This window comes from Abramis brama, assembly GCF_963993115.1.
Source record: "Abramis brama genome assembly, chromosome: 4".
NCBI classification, from domain to species: domain Eukaryota; kingdom Metazoa; phylum Chordata; class Actinopteri; order Cypriniformes; family Leuciscidae; genus Abramis; species Abramis brama.
The window spans coordinates 53,180,196-53,201,790 of record NC_139966.1 but is presented as its reverse complement, the minus strand read 5'-3'; the positions used below and the strand labels follow the sequence as shown (position 1 = coordinate 53,201,790).

Below are 21,595 nucleotides of genomic sequence, written 5' to 3'. Positions count from 1 at the left end.
TAGATTTTTGTCCATTATTTTTTGCATGTAAAAGCTTTTAACTTATTCACTGTAAGGCAATAAATTGTAAATTAATTATATTTGTTGTGGCTCTATGATAGTTTTGATGTTGTCAGTGTGTTTTGTGATTGATTTGCTATAAATTCTTTTTTGAAAAGCTGATTTTTGATAGTGATCAATGCTGATAGTTATTAGCAAATGTTTGTATTTTGATGTCAGTACCTCAGAAAAGGCAGATCATTTCAAAATATCATGTGAACATGGTGCTTTTGCGTTGTCTATTTTTATAATGAATTGTTCCAATAGTTACCAGTGTTTTGATGTGCGTGTAAATGCATTTGATGGTCATTTCGGTTTGCTTTTGGAAGAACAAGAACAGGACCCAAACTCTTCAGTGCCATCACCCCTCAAATCTATAACATGTGCTGTGTCCCCCACCGCCCTGGGGGGACTGACCCCAGACCCGTCCCGTCCCGGTGAGGGCGTCCTCTCCAACCCCCACCATCACGTCGGGAACCTGGCAGACACATGGCTTCCTCCTCAGCTACGTACAGGCCCCTGACTGCTGCGTACATCTATTTATTAGAGAATAAAGTAGCTCTAACAGCCCCTGCGCTTTTATAGCAGGATCCCTGCTGGTTCTCCACACTACACCAAGTCCTATCAGACTTCTTACTGGGAACAAATTGACGGAGAGGAAGGAGGAAAGAGAGAGTGAGAGGGGGCCGTGTGCGTCATAGAAGAGAGAGAGAGTGACTGATGTGTGGCCAGTTTGGCCTGTGTCTGGTTTCCTGAGCTGTCAGTGCAGAAAGCCATATGGGCTCGGAGGAGAGAGAGACATGCGTTCACTTTCAGAACGAGAGCAGCGTGCATGAGTCATCTCCCTCCAGCTTTAAAGAGGGAAATGAAAAAGAGTACAATCCCATCTTTACCCAGCAAAGGCGGCACAGAAGCTGCATCTGAAGCAGCTTAAATATACCCCAAAAAAGGAAGAGGCAGATTATATTTAGAAAAAACTAATGTCATGAGTTATGGAGATTTTAAAAATCGGAATGAAAATGAAATAAAAAATATTTTTTTCTAAAAATGACATTTTTAAAAGTGTATAAAATATAAACACAGAAATTTTATAATCTATACAATATACATAAAAAAATATATTGTGATGATAAAGTTCAATGCCTTGTTCTTATATCACCAAGTGTCATAGCTATTGAAAATCTGATCAAATTAATGCCAGTAAAAACAATGTTGTTAATTTGACATAGGTCAATATTTATGCTAAAAATGTATTATCCGGAGGGAAAATTATTGGATTATGAATTGCAGTGTTAGCCTATATAAAACATCATATAATGCAGTTGTTTTCCTCCTGTGGTCCTTGGAAAAGTTTGGAGAAATGTAATAATAATAATCATCATCATCATTATAAAAAATATCTGCATCTCTGGAAAAAAAAATACATTTGCACTTAATTTTTATATATGTAAGTTTAATTAATATAAATATATTTGTATATAATTCTATTTATTTATGTTTTTTATTTGAATGATTTATTCTGGTACAAAACATCAATGATTGAGTCCTAAGCAGAGTTTAAGGAAAAGAAAGAAACGAGGGAACTGGTGTGGGTGAATGAAGAGGGACGGGGCATGAAACATCTGAGAAGCAGGTGTAGGATAAGGAAATAAATGCAAAATGGCAGAAAAGAAACAAAACAAGCCGTGGGAGAGACTATACGCTGAGTAAAGAAAGTGGAAGGCAAGAGGTGAAGGGCAGAACGAAGACAGAAAGATTGTGAAACAGGCTAAAGGAAAAAGAAGAGAAAAAATGATGGAATTTCAAGAGTGCACAGTAGGAACGTCAGGGAAATGTCTCGGAGTGAAAGAAAGAAACATGGGCTGGGAGTGACGAAGTTGACAGTAAAAGAGAGCATGAGCCGTGAGAGGCATTGTGTGTGTGTGTGTGTGTGTGTGTTTGTGTGTGTGTGTTTGTGTGCAGCCCACATGTCTTTGATTTGGGAATCTGCCTGCTATCTGGGTTAGTCACAGACAGCGTTATGGAGAGACGCTGCAGTTTTAATGATATACAGCAGGCTGCTCCCTCAGACACCTCAGCACACAGATCTGTCAGGCTTGCCTCACCATTGATCTCCCAGCGGCTGCCGCAAAGCACCCTGGGAAACACAGCTGGACCGGTTAACCCCGCCCCCAGCACGTGTAGAGCCCCTCCCCTTCATTTCAACCATACCCTGAACCACATGGCGTTCTGTGTGTGGAAAGAGGGGGGCATTTACAGTACGTGTGACTCAACGGGGAAGCAAGGAGTTTTACAGACTTGTGAACACTTTGGTTATTATGAGTGCTGTGAATTCACAGCCAGAAAGCTGCTTCACATATGAGTGTTTGATGCCGTCTGATTAAGAGCTTTTGCTTTTTATTTCATGCATTTGTTTTTCTCCGCATGCAGAATCCAAGGCCTTGGGCAGATTGTTTTGATTAGTGGCTGTTTTCATGTAGTGGGGATCTTTGGTATGGGTGGCATCTTTTCTCTTTCAGTGGCGCTGTCTCTCGCTCTCTCTCTCTCTCGCTGGCGCCGGAGATCTTTGTGCACCGTTGTGTAACTGGAGGATCATCACAGAGTTCAAGAGCTCTCCTGAGCTTTAGCCAGGTTGTCTTCATCTTCGCTCGCTCGCACATTCTCACACACACACACACACACACACACACACAGTCTACTCGTCTCCAGTGTTTTTCTTGTCTTCTCTCTCTTTCTTTCCTGTTCTGTGTCAGACGATGAGATGTGGAAGCTGTTAACATAAACGCTCAAAACCAGATCCAAACCTTAAAGCGATAGTTTACCCTAAAAATGAGCATTTCTGTCAGCATTTACTCACTCTCATGTCGTTCAAACCCCATATGGTTTCATTTTTTCCTCTGGAACACAGAAGGAGATGTTTGGCAGAATGTTTCCGCTGCTCTTTCAATAAAAGTGAATGGTGACAAAGTGCTGTCACGCCACCAAAAATGACTAAAAAGACACTTTAACAGTAGCAGATGCAATCATACGATAGCTTTGTGTGAGGAACAAAAATCAAAATGAGCTCTCAAGGCTCATTTGTACTGTTTGACTATGGATATTTTGTCAATGTTGGCTTATAATTTGGTCTTCGCATATATGAAAATAGTACACAAGTAATGGGTCAAACGTAACGAATCAAGTAAATATGTAGCATCTTTTATTGAAAAATTAAACATTTTATCAAACTTTGATAATCTTTTTAACAACTGAGAAGAAAGTGATCAAACTAGCCTACATTTTATAAAAAACAGCTGTTAAGTTCCCAAATCTTACATCAGCATAACAATTACAGGGACTCATCTCAAGATCACTCATGTCGGAATCAGAATGTGCAGGTCGTGCATAAAAAATGTCTGTCAAAATATAACATACAACACGTTTACTGATGTTCACTAACTTGGCGTGGCGTTTATTCTCTTTAGCATGCAGTGTGAAGTATTTCACTCAGTTCCCTGATCATTCCGATTCAGTTTCAGAGAGTGAAGAACAATTTTATACTCACGTGCGTTATGTATTATGTACGTTATGGTCTCTGACAGACAGCATGTTGAAGCCGCTCAGGCCGTCATTTTCTCCCTCTTCTCGGAAAGTGATGTCATACTCAAAACATCCGGTTGTGTGGGTTTTCCAGGAAATGCATGACTCGCTAGACCTCTTCTCGTATATACTACCGTGTATTGTGCACGTTATTTTTTTTGACAGACATTGATGTTGTGATATTCAAATTATGTGGATTTGAAAACATATGTATCGTAAGATAAAATTATTTATTTCTTAGCTGGCAAGTATTCAGTGAAGTGATTGATGCCCATGAGTGTGTTATGTCCATGTTTTTGGTTCTAATAACCCAACTGACAGCCAGCCCAAGTTTTTGACAGACGTGATAACGTGCATGAGGGGTGAACTAGGTTTGATTTTTGGGTAATTATAAAACATGCTGGAGATGTTTGCTTTTTACAAGTTACTCAGAGACTTACCTGTTTGGCATGTCCAAAATGTTACATTCAGCTGTCGCAAATTTGTTGACTTTTGAACAAAAAAAATAAATTACCAGTAAAGGAGTGGTTTTGATGCACAAAGTTGTTTTTATTTTCACTGTAAAAATAGTTCTGTAAAAAAACGGTAAACTTCTGGCAGCTGTGGTTGCCAGCATCATACTGTAAAAATACGGCATGTTACTGTTAATGTTTAAACAGCTATATGCTGTTAAATTACACTTTTATACTGCAACTGAAAAAACGATATTTAGCTGTTAATTTCAAAAACAGGAACATACTGTATTTTTACGGTATGATGCTGGCAACCACAGCTGTCAGTAGTGTACCGTTTTTTTACAGGATTATTTTTACAGTGTTGTTTTTATTTTTTCTTTCATAACAAATTTTTTTATTTAAACCCACGAAAATGCAGATCCTGTTGTAAATGATAGTGAAATCCCTTTTAAAAGCTGTTATTCCATTAGGCCTATTACCCCCTTGGCAGATTTTGACTCTCATATAAACTACTTTTATGTTGCTTACGTGATCGTTTTGTCATTATTGGAGATTGAGTCAAGAGAAACATTACAATTCTGCTAGACATCTTGTTTTGTGTTCCATGCAAGCAAGGAAATAATGCGGGTTTGGAATGACATAAGGGCGAGTAAATAATGACAGAATTATCATTCTTTAACAGATCTGCCAGCACTAGCAACCCAAGTCTGTACAAATCTGCAAAGCCCATATGAAGACAGACTCCAGATTCTGAAAACGAGCAGGATGCTCAGATTCTATTCATGCGTGCCAGTGATGTCATCATTTACCAACGATAGCTGGCAGCGGCACAGATGGCATAGAATAGACCGACAGAGAGAGAATGTGTCCATTTAAGGTCACGCTGGAATGTGTATTATTAGAACCAATTTCAGGCAGAATAAATCATTTTTAAGCAATGCATATGTGATATATGTGAGCACACTTATCCCTAAGACTCAGCTTCTTTTACAAGTTTTATTGCTCACAGTCAGATGTTATCTACTGGAAAGCATTTGTCAGGTCGAAATGGCTCTTACCTCAAAAGACCTCGCAGGACAGGATAAAATTACAGGAAAGAATTTATTCACGAGCTTTGACAACTCAAAAAAAAAAAATTGGAATCTTTTTCTTGTATGCATGTTTTTCATAGCACATACAAAGAGCTTAATGCATTCTGATAAGCATGAGACATCAGTCGTGTATTACACAGGCATTGCGCTGGGTTGCGCTGCGATTGCATATATACCTCGTGAGAAACTGCAATTGCTAGTTTTGCTGTCTCTATTCATTTCTTGCTAAAGTGCGCCACCATGTGATAAGATGCAGTGACACCGTCAGGACATTCAATTGTGAATGTATGCAATAGAAATGGACTCTTACAGAAACTTTAGTCAAGTTATAGAAGAGGGTTTTAGAAATTAGAAATGTATTCATGATTGTATTATTCATAATTAATTGTAATTAATTAATAATAGTTGTTGTTGTTGTTTTGTAATCATTATTATGTACGTTTATGCATTAAGTTGATGACTATTCAAAACGACTTCAGAGATGCATTTACTCTACTTTATATTGATAATTGCGTTTAAATTTCATATTTCTTAATTAAATTTCTTACTAACAATAAGCGTGGTAGCTTACATATGTAAAATACATTTTACATTAGTTTAATAAGAAAGATTTTAAAAATATTGATAATTATACATTTAGTTTGTTCTGTGTAATAAGACTATTACATTTTATTTTGTTCTATTTTTAGACTCTAATTGTGTTGTAATAACGTAATGAGTACACCAGGTGGAGCTCCTGACTACTAATACATGTGAGCTCAAATTAACCACTAACCACATCATTCATGGGTTTATGTGCATTATGGTCGGTGTGTTGCTTATAATTACTGTAAATGCAATGTCAAAATTAGCCTGCATAATAATGTCATTGGACTTATTTGGCAATAGTAGGCCTAACTAGGACACTGGTTGAGAGGGAAATTGTACACACACACACACGGGATTTTGGAGTATGTGCGTGCGTGCGTGTGTGTGTGTGTCATTTCCCCTTTCAACCAGTGTCCAAAGAAAACCTTAGAAGGCCTATCCTGCATTGCCAAATAAGTCCAATGTCATTATTATACATGCTGATTTTGACATTGCATTTACAAAAATAGTAATTATAAATAACACATCTATCATAACGTAAAGTAAAATAAATAGGGTTTATTGCTCTCTGTGCGTAAGTGAGGGAGGGAGGGGCATGGAGACGTGCCCAGGTCTGCGATGGGAGGCGTAAAGGTGATAGCTGGGCGTGTGGATTAGAGGAGATGAAAGGGTCCGGAGAGGCGCTTTATCATGCACAGACTGCTCGGAAATTGAGTGGCGTCTCTCACACCAATTCTGACATGTCTGTAGGACGGCACTCAAAAGAGAGGTGTGGGGGTGATGCTGGAATGGCACAGGGCTCTCTATATAACTCCCAAACCTCTCCAAGAGTCTGGAGCTGTAAAACACTCATTGTATTTGCATTCCTTACACACCGCACTTCTGAAGGATAGGGTGCAATGTGGCTGTTTATGTCTGCAATGTTGGTTATCAGCTGTAAATTCATCTAAAACGGGTGTGCTGATAAAAATTTCCCCACATTATAGCACGGTTTAGTCTTGGTTGCTTTCAAGTGTGAGTGGATATCTCATGCCCAAGTGCGTTTAATGCAACTGCGTCTTTTATGTGCGAAGTGATTTAGAGGGTATCAGGAGTTGAACTGCCAAAGATCACATGCGTGGCTTTTATTCCCCATGTCAAACTGGGATTTTTTTGTTTCCCCCTTGTTCGGATTTATTGCGGTAAACTATAGAGCTGAAAAGAATTGAGTTTACACGCATATGAACGTTGATGGAAGAATGATATTTTCCAAGCCGTTAACTCTTTTATCCATCTCCCGCTTTCTCTCTCTCTCTCTCTCTCTCTGTGTGTGTGTGTGTGTGTGTGTGTGTGTGTTAACTTTTGCCATTATGACTTTTGTCCGAAACAGTTTTTCATATAAATGGCTTGAGGTGCGCAAGCATTTGAAGTATATCCTCCCAATAAACGCATTGTGGCTTAATTTACCATGAGTCCAAAACGCGCTCTTACGCACCGGAGAATCAAAGCACTTCTTGTGAATCGGATTCTCTCATCTGCTGCCCTCTTGTGTTGTTTGGCCTCCCCAAATTCCTCAACGCGCAGCGGCTCCCCTCGCGCTCCTCCTCCTCTCCATTGTATCCGCGTCAAAACGAAGGGGGTGCGGAGAAGTGCGACAGAAGGAGGGAGGGTTAAGTTGTGCCATCGGAGCGCAAATGTGTTAGTTCATATCGACAGAACCGGCAGAGACGTAGGGGGGGAGAGAGTTTGGACTATCACCACCACATAGATGCACTTGTGTCTTTTCTTCTTTCGTTTTATCTTCCATCCATGCTGCTTATATCCATTACACACCGACATCCACTTTCGTTGCGTTTTATGAAGCGGAGTTTGAAAAGAACATTCTCAACAGATGTCAGACTCCGTTAGTGCCTCAGGTCATCTAGGTGTTTTACGCACAGCTGGTGTTTAAAACTGAGCTGGGGCGAGATTGAGGGGATTCAGAGGCACTGCACTTCAAGAGATTTTTTAGTCAAGTTACTAAAGGAAGCAGCTTCTCCAAGTGGATTACTATCATTTCCTAAATGTTTCCCCAGAGGAGGCTCTTCGCATTTCCATTTCTTGGCCGAGGAAGGATGGATGTGAGAATGAACCCAGGACACCTACTTCTGGCAGTGACCCTCATCGTCTGCAACTCACAGCTGCTGGTGGTCGCCAACTCATGGTGGTAAGATCAGATTGTAATTGCAAACTATTCTAAGTTGCAAATGTATATTTCTAAAGAATACCATATTAAGTTGTGTGTGACGGATGAAACAATGCATAATAAAACTATTCACTGAGAACAAATGTGGAGGCTTTGTCACAATATTTACCTTGGGCAACAAATGGTCAAACTGTTTGTAAATAAGGGCATTCATGTCCTGAGGACAACAGGTTTTTCTAACAGTTTTCAACTTGATAATAAGTTCCCCAGACACCAATTACGCTGTGCAATCCTTAACTTACTATCACAAAAACGAATTTGCTTGAATTTAAATTGCTTCATAATTATTTAAATGAATCACAGGTTTATTGGCAAAAGTCTCAAAAGTCTATTGGCATATGCACAAGAACAAAACCTACTGCTATCTCACCTTGCATTCTCCAAAAAAAAAACACATGCAGTCCAGATTCCAGTGTGTCCTAATGAAATTTTACACTATTTTGTGTCATGTATGCTGCAGGTTAGTTGTGCATATTTGATGGTCGGTGCATTGGTCTACTTTCTCAGGTCATTAGCCATGAACCCCATCCAGAGACCGGAGATGTACATCATTGGAGCACAGCCTCTGTGCAGCCAGCTGACAGGCCTGTCTCAGGGTCAGAGGAAGCTCTGCCAGCTCTATCAGGATCATATGGTTTATATTGGAGAGGGGGCGAAGACGGGCATCAAGGAGTGTCAGTATCAGTTCAGGCAAAGACGATGGAACTGCAGCACGGTGGACAACACTTCAGTGTTCGGCCGCGTCATGCAGATAGGTGAGTCACCGTGATGATGCTTAAAATCTACATGCAATTTAAAACAAATTGATCAAATGCACAATAATAAAGCATGCAGCTTTGAAAGTCCCTCTGATAGCATTTGAGCCCACCATGTCCTCTTGAGTTTGTCTTTAAGGAAGTTAATGTATTTTGCTTAGAGTTGTCAGCTATAAATAAAAGTTCAGATGTCTTGATTTGATGTAAATATCACATGACCAGTTGTTTAATTCCAGTTTGCCCCTCTGAAAGATGATAAAAGGAATACATTAAACGTGAAAATAAATGTACATTTGGTATATTATTTAAAGGGGTGATTGTTCATGTTTTTAAAGTCGTATCATAATCACAATGTATGTAAAAATATAAGTGGTTATAAGATATAGACTCATTTTCAATCACTTGATTGATGTTGTTATTTTAAATGAAACATTTATATAGAAAAATGCATATTATTTGATTATCATAAACAAACATTAATTTATGGTAGCCTACTTTATTGTTTGCAACTTTTTATTGAGCAACTGAACAATGTTGTCCCACTGGTTTTAATTGTGAAAAGAGTAGGAATAAGTGAAATTGTGGTAACCACATTTGTAATATATATATATATATATATATATATATATATATATATATATATATATATATAACGCATTCTTTTTGAGTTTTTGATAAATGTATTGTTTTGAATATTTTTTATAGCCTATATAGCCTGCTAATGGAGGATCGCTCTCAGCATGACTCGAACCACTCCCCGTGAGATTTACGCTTTGGTCTCTTGACATCACTTTGTTGATTTTCATATAACATTGCTTTTTATTTAAATGGGTGCTCTATATTATTTTGCATGTTTAGATGTATACAGATCTTTTATACAGCATATTTAAGTGAAGAAAGTTGCTCTAGATATGGTCAATCTTTTTTCTAGTATGTATGAAGCAGTGTGTACTTGAATGCATGCTCGTATGCGTGTGTGTTTCTCTCACAGAAGACAGCGCTCGTTGCCTCAATTGAGTGTTAGTTCCGCTCATCAGTGAAACAAGGTGTAAGACGCGACATGCCCCCCTCTCATGCACCCCAAATAGCACGGGACTTATTTGCAGTCAATCGCGAGGTTTATATTGAGGTGTTAGTCGGGCCATTGTCCAGAGTCGCTTTTGAAATGCAATGACACGATGACACAGAGTCGGGATATCCGGGACTCTATTTGAAGTCCGGGCACCAAAGGCCAATAAAAGTGGCCCTCCAAATTCAATAGGCGCATCGCTGGAATGCAGGTTCACACCCGTTTGCACGCGACGCATTGAGAGTTTGATGCCGTGAAGCACCGAATTTTTACGTTATTTTAAAATATTGCAATTCTTTTCTCTGTCTTTGTATATATTCCAAATCTATCTATCTATCTATCTATCTATCTATCTATCTATCTATCTATCTATCTATCTATCTATCTATCTATCTATCTATCTATCTATCTATCTATCTATCTATCCTAATCTGTCTATTTCACTGTAAAAAAAAAATTCAGCCCCCTAAAGTTTAGCCCTAAAATGTATTAATTAACATTGTAAAATCGTTAAAGTTGGTACTCTAAAACCCACACAAAATCAAGTAAATTATTGTAAAATAATTTATTGTAAAAGTCCCTAAATCCCTAACATTATAAGCTATATGCTCTTGTGCTACATTTATTTTAAAAAAATGTATAATGCACAGAACAGTTACTTGTGGTCCCGTCTAGTCAGGGGCAAGTTGACTTTCATTAAGGCATTGAGGAAGGCCGGATCATTAAAAAGGAATTCTCAGGGCCTGCAGTTTAAAAACGTTTTGTGTGACAAATTTCCTCTTGTAATTATGCTGTTGCTGAGCATTGATACAAACTGCTTATCTCTAAATATGGTTGTACTAGCACTTTTTAACATGTTTAAACAGCTTTTAAACGTTAAACGCTATTAACTGTATTGCCTGTGCTGTTGAGGTATGTGAAATCTGCATTCCAGATGGCTTATTAGATGGGAAAAAAATCAGGTAACACATGCACAACAGATGCGAAAAAGAGCACAAATTTTTATAAACCTAGCGCCTCTTTGGCAGGAAAGCTTTGCAGGTTATCATATGCCTCATGTGAATTATACCAAAACTGGAAAATCTGTCAGTCCTCTTTTTGCTCTTTTTTTAATATACTTTCATTGAGATAGATATATATATATATATATAACAATGGAACAATGAATCAGTGCTGTCTATGATGCACACGTTTCTGATAATCTTATCTCTCACTGCAGGGCTTTCCAAAAAGATTGTTACCATCTGTGGGGTTCTGGAAATGAGTTGTTTTACTCTCTGCCTTACTTCCTAAGTGAATAATCAAGAAAAATAGTATACTGAAGAGTTGTGGATGATTTAACAAAGCGATTTGCAGCCAGTGGAATGTCGTCCATGTCCTAATTATGTGTTTTTCTGTGCTTGTCTTCTGCATGTCCTAATTATGTGTTTTTCTGTGCTTGTCTTCTGCAGGCAGCAGAGAAACAGCTTTTACTTACGCCATCAGCGCAGCGGGTGTCGTGAACGCTGTGAGTCGAGCGTGCCGTGAGGGTGAGCTCTCCACCTGTGGCTGCAGCCGAGCGGCTCGTCCCAGAGACCTCCCGAGAGACTGGCTATGGGGCGGCTGCGGGGACAACGTCAACTACGGCTACCGTTTCGCCCGGGAGTTTGTGGACGCCCGTGAACGCGAGAAGAACTACCCTCGTGGATCGGTCGAGAATGCACGCACGCTTATGAATCTACAGAACAACGAAGCTGGGAGAATGGTGAGGAAATGAACACACACATAGATGACTGACCAATTGATACATGGAAATTATCGGATAGTAGCAAGTGTCCCGTACTGAGGGCGTTAAATCCACCATGATCCACCTAATTTAATTTTGTGCAAGAGTCTACAGTGCATTGGTTTGGTTAAAGGTGTGTTTCTTCAATGCGTAGCGAGTGAATCACGGCTGTTGCAACCTCTTATTGTGATACTGAGAAATAAGAGGCCAGATGTACACTCGGACGGATAAACACGGCTTTAAATATGTTTGTGCGTGAATAAACCAAAGCCAGCCCTTATGTCTCCTGCAGATCACCACAAACACAATAACAAACACGGTTACTTCATCCTCCCTCTGTTGTTGAGTGAATGTGTTTACTTAGCTAAACATTGGGGACACGGTTGTCTTTAAAAGTTAGCTAAATCTGACAAAGTCTTCTTTTGGAGATGTCCTCGAAGGTGTGTGGTCTACAGTAATTATATATAACTTTTAGGGATGTGCAATAACATATTTTCAAAATTGACTAGCCAATGTCAGGTAATTCATCTTAAGGAAGCCCTGTATAGTTAAGATTTACAATTGTCCTGCAAGTTTTTGCTGGCGAAATCCAGTCAGTTCAATAGGAATCCATGCAATTGGGAATTTTGCGAGAGGGCGGCAGATTTCCTCATGCAGATTTCGGTTGACCAACAGACAAGTGTTTGAGTTGTGCTTCATACATTTCACCCATATGTGACCGCTAATTTAGGCTGGTTTGGATTCACCTGCCACTGATTGGACGTGTTACATGAGGGTGTTTGTTTACATGAGACAAAATCAGCTAGACTGAATGGAAACAAATGCAAGGGTCTGAATGCACATTTTATTTGCTGGACTATCTTGAAATGGGTTGTAAAAAAAAACGTTACCCTTGTGGCAGGACACTCAGAAAAGCATGAGAAACAATGCAAAGACATTCAGTTTTAACTGGATGAATTTAAAGACACAACTTTTGTGAGAGAGTTCCTGTAGTTAGAGCATGCCATTTACATAACTTGTTAGATGATTAATTAGTCATCATAAATGGCATAACTAAGTGGAAAGAGGATGGAATCGGGGTGTGGTATGACAAAGCATGCCATTTACACAACTTGTTAGATGATTAATTAGTCATTAAGACTTTAGCTTTATATACAAATAGCAGTGGTCTGTACGGCATCTATTTTAGATTACAGACTAGGGAGAGAGCTAATTTAATGAAAGTGACCAAATGGCGCCTGTGCTAGGCCAGCGCCCATAGAGTCTGCTGGGGGTCAGGAGGTCAAAGCACCACCGGGGATGATGGGACCACTAAAGCGTCCCATGTTACTCATTTGCTCTTACTCTAGTGTCCTATTCAGCATGTAGCTCAGATTCCCATCCAATCTCCCTTTTATTCATTTAATGGAGTAGTCGATGCCAGAACAAACAGTTTTTGTGTTTTTTTTTATAAGGTGATGTGTAGCAAATTTGTTTAGTCAGGAACGCTCTGACACTGCACATTTTCTCGTTGAATGGCTTCTTGCTGTTTTATAGAACAGCTATATGGTGGAATGATTTTTGGAACGTTTCCAAACTATGCGAGTGTGTGTGTCTGGCTCCGGCAAACTGTGGCCCCCCTGCCACGTTCAGGTGGGCATAAAACCGGAGCGGAGAACGCACTGCAGAATGTCACCACATCCTGCCAAAACACACCATCAAACTGGAATGCGTTCATCCGTCCCCTTGCGAGTCCCACGCTTTGTCATACCACACCCCGATCCCATCCTCTTTCCACTTAGTTATTTGAGTGCTTTTAAAACGAAGCGGCCTCATAAAAAGTCCATTTGCCTGCCGACGTGGGTGCTTGCCGTGCGCAGAGCTCCGCCACACATGTTTGTCTTAGGGAAGATGAGTGTATTTAAGGTGTTTACAGAAGAGAGGGCCTCTTTTCTGGAGTTACGGCACATCTGAGATCCCTGGCTCTTCTCCTGGAGGTTCCCTGAGGTGAGGAGGTTAAGGTCTGGACATGTTCTGTACGTGCATGCTGGGGAGATTATATCTTTCGGTGACGCCGAGCAACTCGACCACCATCAACTTGGTCCTTTTTGTTCTGTTTTGAGTTATTGGCACCTGCTTTTTTGGCGGAGGTGGATTTGAAGGTGTGGTGTGACCCCCGATTCTCCCGGCGTTCCTTTTTTTTGCTGGAGATTTGTCTTGCTTGGAAAGGCTTGGTGTTGGTTGGCTTTTGTGGAGGTGACAGAAGCGTATCGGATGCCCCTCGGTGTGGAGTCGGGGGGATAAGACCGGTTTAGTGAAAGATGGTGCGTGTGGTTCCGGTGCTGTGGGTCACAAAGGCTCGTGACCCAGACTGTACAGAGAGAGGAGGCCTCCACCCTCTATAAAGATCACCTGCTTCTGTGTGTCTTTCATTTGAAATCAACTGCAGCGGAGACAAACACACACACACCTTAATCTAAAGCACTTTATTACTCACTCACACACACGTAGGCGTGACGTATTTTAATACATTGCTAAGGCTTTCTGACTCAATTTATCTGCATTACTAATGTTTGAATGCTTTTGTATTCACAGACACGCATATTTACTTAGCTATCTAAATGAGGACGTACCATATACTTTTCTCGTCTTTATCTACTCTACCAGTCAAAAGTGACTGAATCATGTTTCTTATGATCTTATTAAACTTTTGATCTGAAGACATATTATTAAGTTCCTTAAATTAGCTTCGTTGACAGATAGACATGGGATTTCTTTACAAAACTTCACAAAACATGAGTTGGACAGTATTGTGAAGGAAAAGCTGCTATCTAGGAAAATCAAATAAGATTAAAAGTAAAATAATCAACTAGCAACAGCAAACACCAACTATGTATGTAGTATGCATGCAGCATAATAACACTTTGATAAATGACTATGAACTAAAGACTATAAAAATCGAAAATGAACGAATAAACATTAAAAAGTTCAATTAAAATAGAAAAGAAAATAAGAAAGTAAATTGAAAAATAAAATAAAATTGTTTTCACTAATATTTTAATAGTTTTGTGTGTGTGTGTGTGTGTGTGTGTGTGAATTATACTTTACTATTATCTAAAATGTAAAACAGTTATAATAAAGATAATAAAGAATAAAAAATAACTTTTTTACATTTTACTTAAAAAATAAACAGATTTAATTGTAATTTATAAATGTTTCTGTGGGTATATATATATATATATATATATATTAGGGGTGGAGCCGAACCCGAATACGGTATTCGGAAAGGCACAAATAATGTGTTTTTTACGAATACTTATTTCGAACAAATACTTTAAAAATATTTGTATTCGGGAACAAGAAAAACTTTATTTCAAAAAGCTGCGTTTCCTGACCGGCGGTGCTGCTGATGTGGTGGCTGTAAATCCACTTGTTGATAAGAAAGGAGGAAAGAGCCACATGGAAATATTTTGGATTAGGCTAATGTCACGTTGTCATACAGGGCCGTTCACATAGCGCGTTTTTTGCGCGTGCAGATTTCAAATGAGCGGCGCGGTTGCATAGCAACAACAGACGCCACGAGAGAGCAAGCGCTTGTGGAAAGTGGAAAGGGGAAAGCGGTGCGAACTCATAGTGCGAACTGCGCTCTCCATGATGACGAGGAAGTATCAGCAAAGAATTAATTGATTTCTAGCCCTTGCATTAGCTTTATATTTATGGAGATGAGAAATTAAATAAAAAGCCGTCATTATGTTATTAATATCAGTCCGGCTTATTCTTGGCTGGATAACTCTTAGCAGGTTTAAAAAGCCCTTTTAAAATGAAATATGAATGCAGTTTTGGATTAAATAAAAGTACAGTCAAGTCAAATAAAACACGTTTTATCTCCTGTATAGTTTGGTAACACTACAATAAGATACCATTCATTAACATTACTTAATGCGTTGTCTAACATCAACACATTGAGTGAACAATATATTTTTACAACATTAATTAATGTTTTGAATGTTATTTAATACAAACACTTGATTGGTCATGTTTGTTCACTTCATTCATTGTGCATTAAATAATGTTAACATAAATAATGTTAACTTTTGATTTAAAAAATGTATTTTTAAATTAACCCCAAGGAGAATAATTACGACAGTAGCCTATAGCCTAACTATTGTTTTTTGTTAGGTCATTTTATCTAATGTTATCTAACAAATGGAATCTTATTGTAAAGTGTTTTTAATACTACAGTTTCCATCTTTGTAAACGATACACTTTAATATATGTAAACTTAATCTAAATTAAGCTTTGGTACCGAAACTGGTACCGAGAACCATAGATTTCCACTGGTATTGGTACCGTGACAACACTAGTAGCTCTGTTAGCTCGGTAATTTAGACAAGGCTGTTGACAGAGTAACGTTAACGTAGGTAATGGCTGTTATGTTATTATTATTTTTTAATGACATTCGTTGTTACATGTTCATTGCTGGATTTAAGGAAAAACATCAACCAATATTGTATATCCATAATTATTATAATTAAAGAATACTTACACTATAACGTAAATTAGAAGTGTAACGCAAATAAATGGATTTTTACACCTATTTAGAATTTTACTCGAATACAAATACAAATACAAATACAAATACTTTTCCCCCCTCAACAAATACAAATACAGATACAAATACCGGCTGCTTTGCACATCCCTAATATATATATATATATATATATATATATATATACACCCACACAAACATTTAGAAATTACAATATATTTATAAACATTTTTAAATTACAAAATGATTAATTAAGCATTTATCATTCATATATATATATATATATGAATGATAAATGCTTATTTAATCATTTTCTACTACTGAGAATGCCCCAAACTAAGGTTTTGCCAGAAATGTTTCCCAGTTTTGTCCCCAACATGGAGCTGATTAAACATAATGTAAAAAAATATATATATATAAAAAAAATACACACATATATACAGATGTTTTAAAAAGTCTTGTTAACTACAGATACATTGTTGTGGCCTTGAAAACTGCTACATTTCCGTAGCATAGCTCAGAGAGATTTGTATTTGTTTACTTCAGATTCCCGCGTCTCTTATCTCTACACCTCCAGGGATGGTTGTTTGCCGTCTCCTTGCTCCGCCCCGACCCCGCCCAGAATAGCAGTGACCCTGACCCGTCTGAGCGCGCTCCATTGTGCACAGCACCGCATGCGTGTCCTTTCCACGCACCGACGAGCCTGTCTATCCATCACACCTTGGTCACTTGGGCCGAAAAGAGAAAAAAGAGAGACAGAGAGTGAAAAGGAGGGGCGCGAAAAGGAGGTAGATGAAAGTGAGGACGAATAAAAGAGAGAAATGGCAGCCTTTATGTGAACACAGTTTCAGTTGGGCGCACATGTTGCATAGAAAACCCTTTTGTGTGAGATCATTTAGATGAGTTAGCGGAACTGCAGCTTGACACGCAAGATAGTAAATAGCCGAGAAGGGCTTGCGTGATGTGGGCCGCTGCTGTGTGGGAAAGTGTGTGTGTGTGTGTTGTTTCTGGATTGCAGACAGGTATGCAGGTTGGGCCGGTGATGACAGAGACTTGAAAGGTGTTGGAACTCCCCTTAATGTCTGTGTGTGAGCAGGTAAAAGGAAGGGGGCTTAAACAGCTGCCACCGGAGGGGGGTTGAAGAGTCGGGGCAGCACATCCTCAAAGACGACCGTTAAATGTTCTCACGTGAGGTGTTAAAGGGAGGAGCACTGCTGGGTCTTAAATGACAGAGAAACAGAAAGAGAAATGTCTTTAATGTTCCCTCGTTCAGGACACTAAACAGACACAAAAGACACAGCAAACAAGACACGTCACATACCGAGGCGGAAATACCCACGCTGGCCACCCAACCTTGATTGAGCCCAGACGTGGAACAGAGATTGCACTCATTACCTTGTTTTTGCGTTTGTCGGGCGAAACGCGACGCACTTGTATGAAACGTGTTTGGGGCGCCCTGTTGTGTAACCGGGTGGTTAATGAAAAGTAATAGTCTGTTAATGTTACATGTTAAATAATTAAAAAGGAAAGGGAAGAACAGCCGTTGGTTTAGCAGGACAATATGTCGAGCGTTTCTTTATTGATTCAGCTGGGGGGTTCGTTGAATTTAATCAGCAGGAAGTCAGTGGACGCGGGGCTCTCTGTGTGTTCTAGAACAGAATGACTATTCATCCCATTGTTCTCCAAACGCTCTCACTGCGGCTCTCTGTTTGTAAAGGGACTGTAAACTCAAAGGCCTCTGGAGGCCCCTTCAACTTCAAACAGGCTAGTGCACTGAACTCATTTGGCCTCTAGAGGGAGCTGTTGTCTCACCAGGGCTTATTTTGCAGCTTATTATAGAACTATGGCTGTGTACCTATAATGAAAAATGGTAAATGTTTGAAGAAAAAAAAAAAGTGCCAAGAATAGCAAGCTGTGTGTTTGATAGGGTGTTCTGAGTGATTGCTTCCAATCCCTTAAAAAATAAAAGTAATAGCATAACTATTATTCATGTTTGTAGCACTTAGCTCTCTGTTGCACTAAACCAGTTTCATTGGCCTCAATTTTTTTATCAAATTTTAATTTATCATTTTAATTTGTACTTTTATTGTTTAATTTTGTTTTAAAATAATGTTTAAAATATTATTTATTTTATTTAATTTTTCACATACCCACTAATTTTAAATATATATTACATTTAACATTTTATTGTTTAATACCTTTTATACTGTTTATTTTTTTATTTAATTTTTTTACAAAATAATATTTATTATTCTTATCCTTATTATTATTATAACTACGTCTGTGTACCCATAATGAAAAAGAATTCATGAAATGTAAAAAAAAAAGAAAAAAAGATGTGTGTTTGATAGGGTGTTCTGAGTGATTGCTTCCAATCTCTTAAAAAATAACTATTATTCATGTGTGTAGCACTTAGCTCTCTGTTGCACTAAACCAGTTTCATTGGCCTCAATTTTTTTTTAATAAAATTTTAATTTATAATTTAAATTTTTACTTTTATTATTAATTTTTCACATACCCACTCATTTTAAATATATATTACATTTAACATTTTATTGTTTAATACTTTTTATACTGTTTATTTTTAGAATTTCTTTTTACAAAATAGTATTTTTTATTATTATTGTTATTATATCACACATTCTCACATTATTTTCCCCTATACTTTTTTTTTAATTTAATAAAAAATGTTTAAAAAAAAATAATTGTTTTAATAGCTGGTAATTATAACATTTTTATACCATTAATTACACAGGAAACTTCAAGACAGACATACTGTAAATTCGTAAACACTTTGTGGGGTAAAAATTATGGCATGCATGGCAAAGTATTATCGATTAGTCTGTCATTTTCAACCCATTCCTACTTAATATTCCAAACTATCACAAATCATCCTTACAATTTAGACAAGATCTATGTTTACCTGTTAGATAATTTTTACCTAGCTGACCAGTTTGAAAAACAAGGTATTCCTATTCCTTTAGTGCTTGTTTGTATAACTAACAACATGTCACCAGTCTGATGATATAAGTTGTATAAGCATATCTTGACTGGGAACGTTTTGGTGCTGGAGATAAGTTTGCATTATTCTTTTAGTGCTGATTCTTTTGTTTCAAGTTACATTGTCATATTCTCACAGCCGTTTCTTTCTCCACTCACAGGCCGTGTACAATCTGGCCAACGTCGCATGCAAGTGTCACGGAGTCTCCGGCTCATGCAGTCTGAAAACCTGTTGGCTCCAGCTGGCCGACTTCCGTCGCGTGGGAGAGTTCCTGAAGGAGAAGTACGACAGTGCCGCCGCCATGCGCATCAGCCGACGGGGCAAGCTGGAGCTGGTCAACAACCGCTTTAACCCCCCGACGAGCGAGGACCTGGTCTACACCGACCCCAGCCCGGACTACTGCCTGCGCAACGAGACCACCGGCTCTCTGGGCACCCAGGGCCGCCTGTGCAACAAGACCTCGGAGGGCATGGACGGCTGCGAGCTCATGTGCTGCGGTCGCGGCTACGACCAGTTCAAGACCTACAAACATGAGCGTTGCCACTGCAAGTTCCACTGGTGCTGCTACGTCAAGTGCAAACGCTGCACGTCGCTCGTAGACCAGTTCGTGTGCAAGTAGCAGCCTAGGGAACGGGACAGACGCCCTGGAGAGGCACTGAGCAATTAGCGGGAGAAGAACGGGGACCCTTAACGGACCCAGAGGGGGAACTTAGAGATAATGAAATGTAAAATGATATATTAAATAGCAACAAATTAAAGTATATAAGTAAGTGTACGTGTGCCGTTGATAGTAATTTAATGACCTTTTCTGACTCAAGAATCAAAAGTTGGACGTCATTGATGAAAAGGAGGCACCGGTGTGATGCATTCTGACTCGAGCTGTTGTTCTCTCCGTCTTTGAATTCAGAGACACATACTCAGAGGCGCGTACTCTTTGCTTGTTCTAATAGGAAGAGCCTACAAACTCTTTAGAGACTCTAGAGGGATCAAGAAAAGGTAGAGATGCAGAAAGAGGACGGAGAACAACAGGGCACATCACCCATTGCCTTTCCCAGACCTTCGATTCGCCGCTGATTCCTGAGCGCACCTCCACAAACACACTCCACCTTGCCCATATTAGAGCTCTTAAGAACCTTGAGTCAGAGAAAGGCGGAATTATTGGACATTGTGTTCCATAATGTCATAATAATCTTTGAGATATGACAAGAACAGAATGCTGCCTGTTACCCTTCACACAAGCAAACCTGGAGAGACGTGTGAAAGATGAAACCAGGAAGGAGTAGGACTGAACACTTTTGCCTGGATCGGAGCATCAAGCAACACATGCACACACAAAACTCCCCTTTATTCTTACAAAATCGCTGTTGTATCCTTCTGTTTGATGCATTTCAGGGTCTTCTGTACGCCATATCTGGGAGTTCCATCTAATTTAGAGCAGAGAATATTGTGTTTGTTCTGTCACTGTCTTTTGTCATTGTTGGTTGAAACGGTTTAAAGCCTCACAGTAATGAATGTGTGTCTGGTAACTGAAAATAGGAAGAAAAAAAAATCAAGGCTACATAAGGACTGCAAAAACTATTATTGTAACCAAATACTAGTGGTTCAGATTATATTTTATTAATTGCTTCTCATTTTATACATCATATGTATTGTTCTGATTATTATTTTTTTGATAAAGAAGCTGGGGATTTATATGCTAGCAGAGAAGATATTACTGGCCACTGGATGGAACGTGTGATCATAGCCGAACTCTCCCACTGTCTGTCGGGCCGTGGAACGTGACAATAAGATCTTTTGCTTTGGAGGAAAACTACACTTGTAAATAACAGTCAGTCATATATGCAAATAACACTTACGATCTCTTTGACACGTCACTCCACAGTTTTTTGCTGCCCTGTGATCATATTCATGTTGTGTGTATTCCCCCTCATTCAAACCAGTAATATTAAAAATATGAATAGTGATTATTATTACCTACTTAGCTGCTTTATTTCTGTTTTGCTCTCTGTGTTCGTTCTGTTTGCTTTGTGTAATGACTTAATACATCAAATTTATAACCAGGGTTAGGTATTGCGTAAAGCAGGGCTTTCTAATTCCGGTCCTCCGGTCTCTCTTATCCGACGCACATGATTCAGATGAGCTCCATGAACTCAGGTGCGTTCCAATTGACTGGGTCCCTATGCAGTGTTCACTGCGCCCTACTCCCTGAGCACGGGCTATCTGTTGAAGTTCACTTCACTTGACCAAATGCATTCATTCGCAACACCATGCAATGACATCAAACACAGACAAAACACAAGTCAGGCATATTAAAGGAGTTTAAGGCTTGATGCCACAATGTTATTCTGTAAATAAATATAATATAAATTCCAACACTTTCATTTAATGTAGCCTACATCTGTGTAATACATCTAGATAAAAAATATAAATTTCACTCAAATTCAAATGCCCTAAACTGAATGATAAATTTGTTGCGATTGTTATTATGAAAATAATTTGGT

At 38.8% G+C, this 21,595-nt stretch overlaps 1 protein-coding gene across 4 annotated transcripts in view; it reads left to right on the top strand.

The window, feature by feature from the left end:
* Positions 1-21,067, top strand: part of wnt5b (wingless-type MMTV integration site family, member 5b) — a gene marked incomplete at its 5' end in the record, with an annotated part of 77,941 nt that extends 56,874 nt beyond the window's left edge. For 3 of the 4 annotated variants that reach the window (XM_084112001.1, XM_084112002.1, XM_084112003.1), the window contains 4 exons: positions 7,807-7,937; positions 8,484-8,731; positions 11,252-11,544; positions 19,255-21,067. In XM_084112001.1, coding sequence (XP_083968127.1) covers positions 7,846-7,937; positions 8,484-8,731; positions 11,252-11,544; positions 19,255-19,713 — 1,092 coding nt within the window. In that variant the 3' untranslated portion in view covers positions 19,714-21,067. Of the gene's footprint in view, positions 1-7,794; positions 7,938-8,483; positions 8,732-11,251; positions 11,545-19,254 lie in introns of those variants that run through there. The other variant, XM_084112000.1, reaches the window with a different exon arrangement.
* Positions 21,068-21,595: the final 528 nt, after the last annotated feature.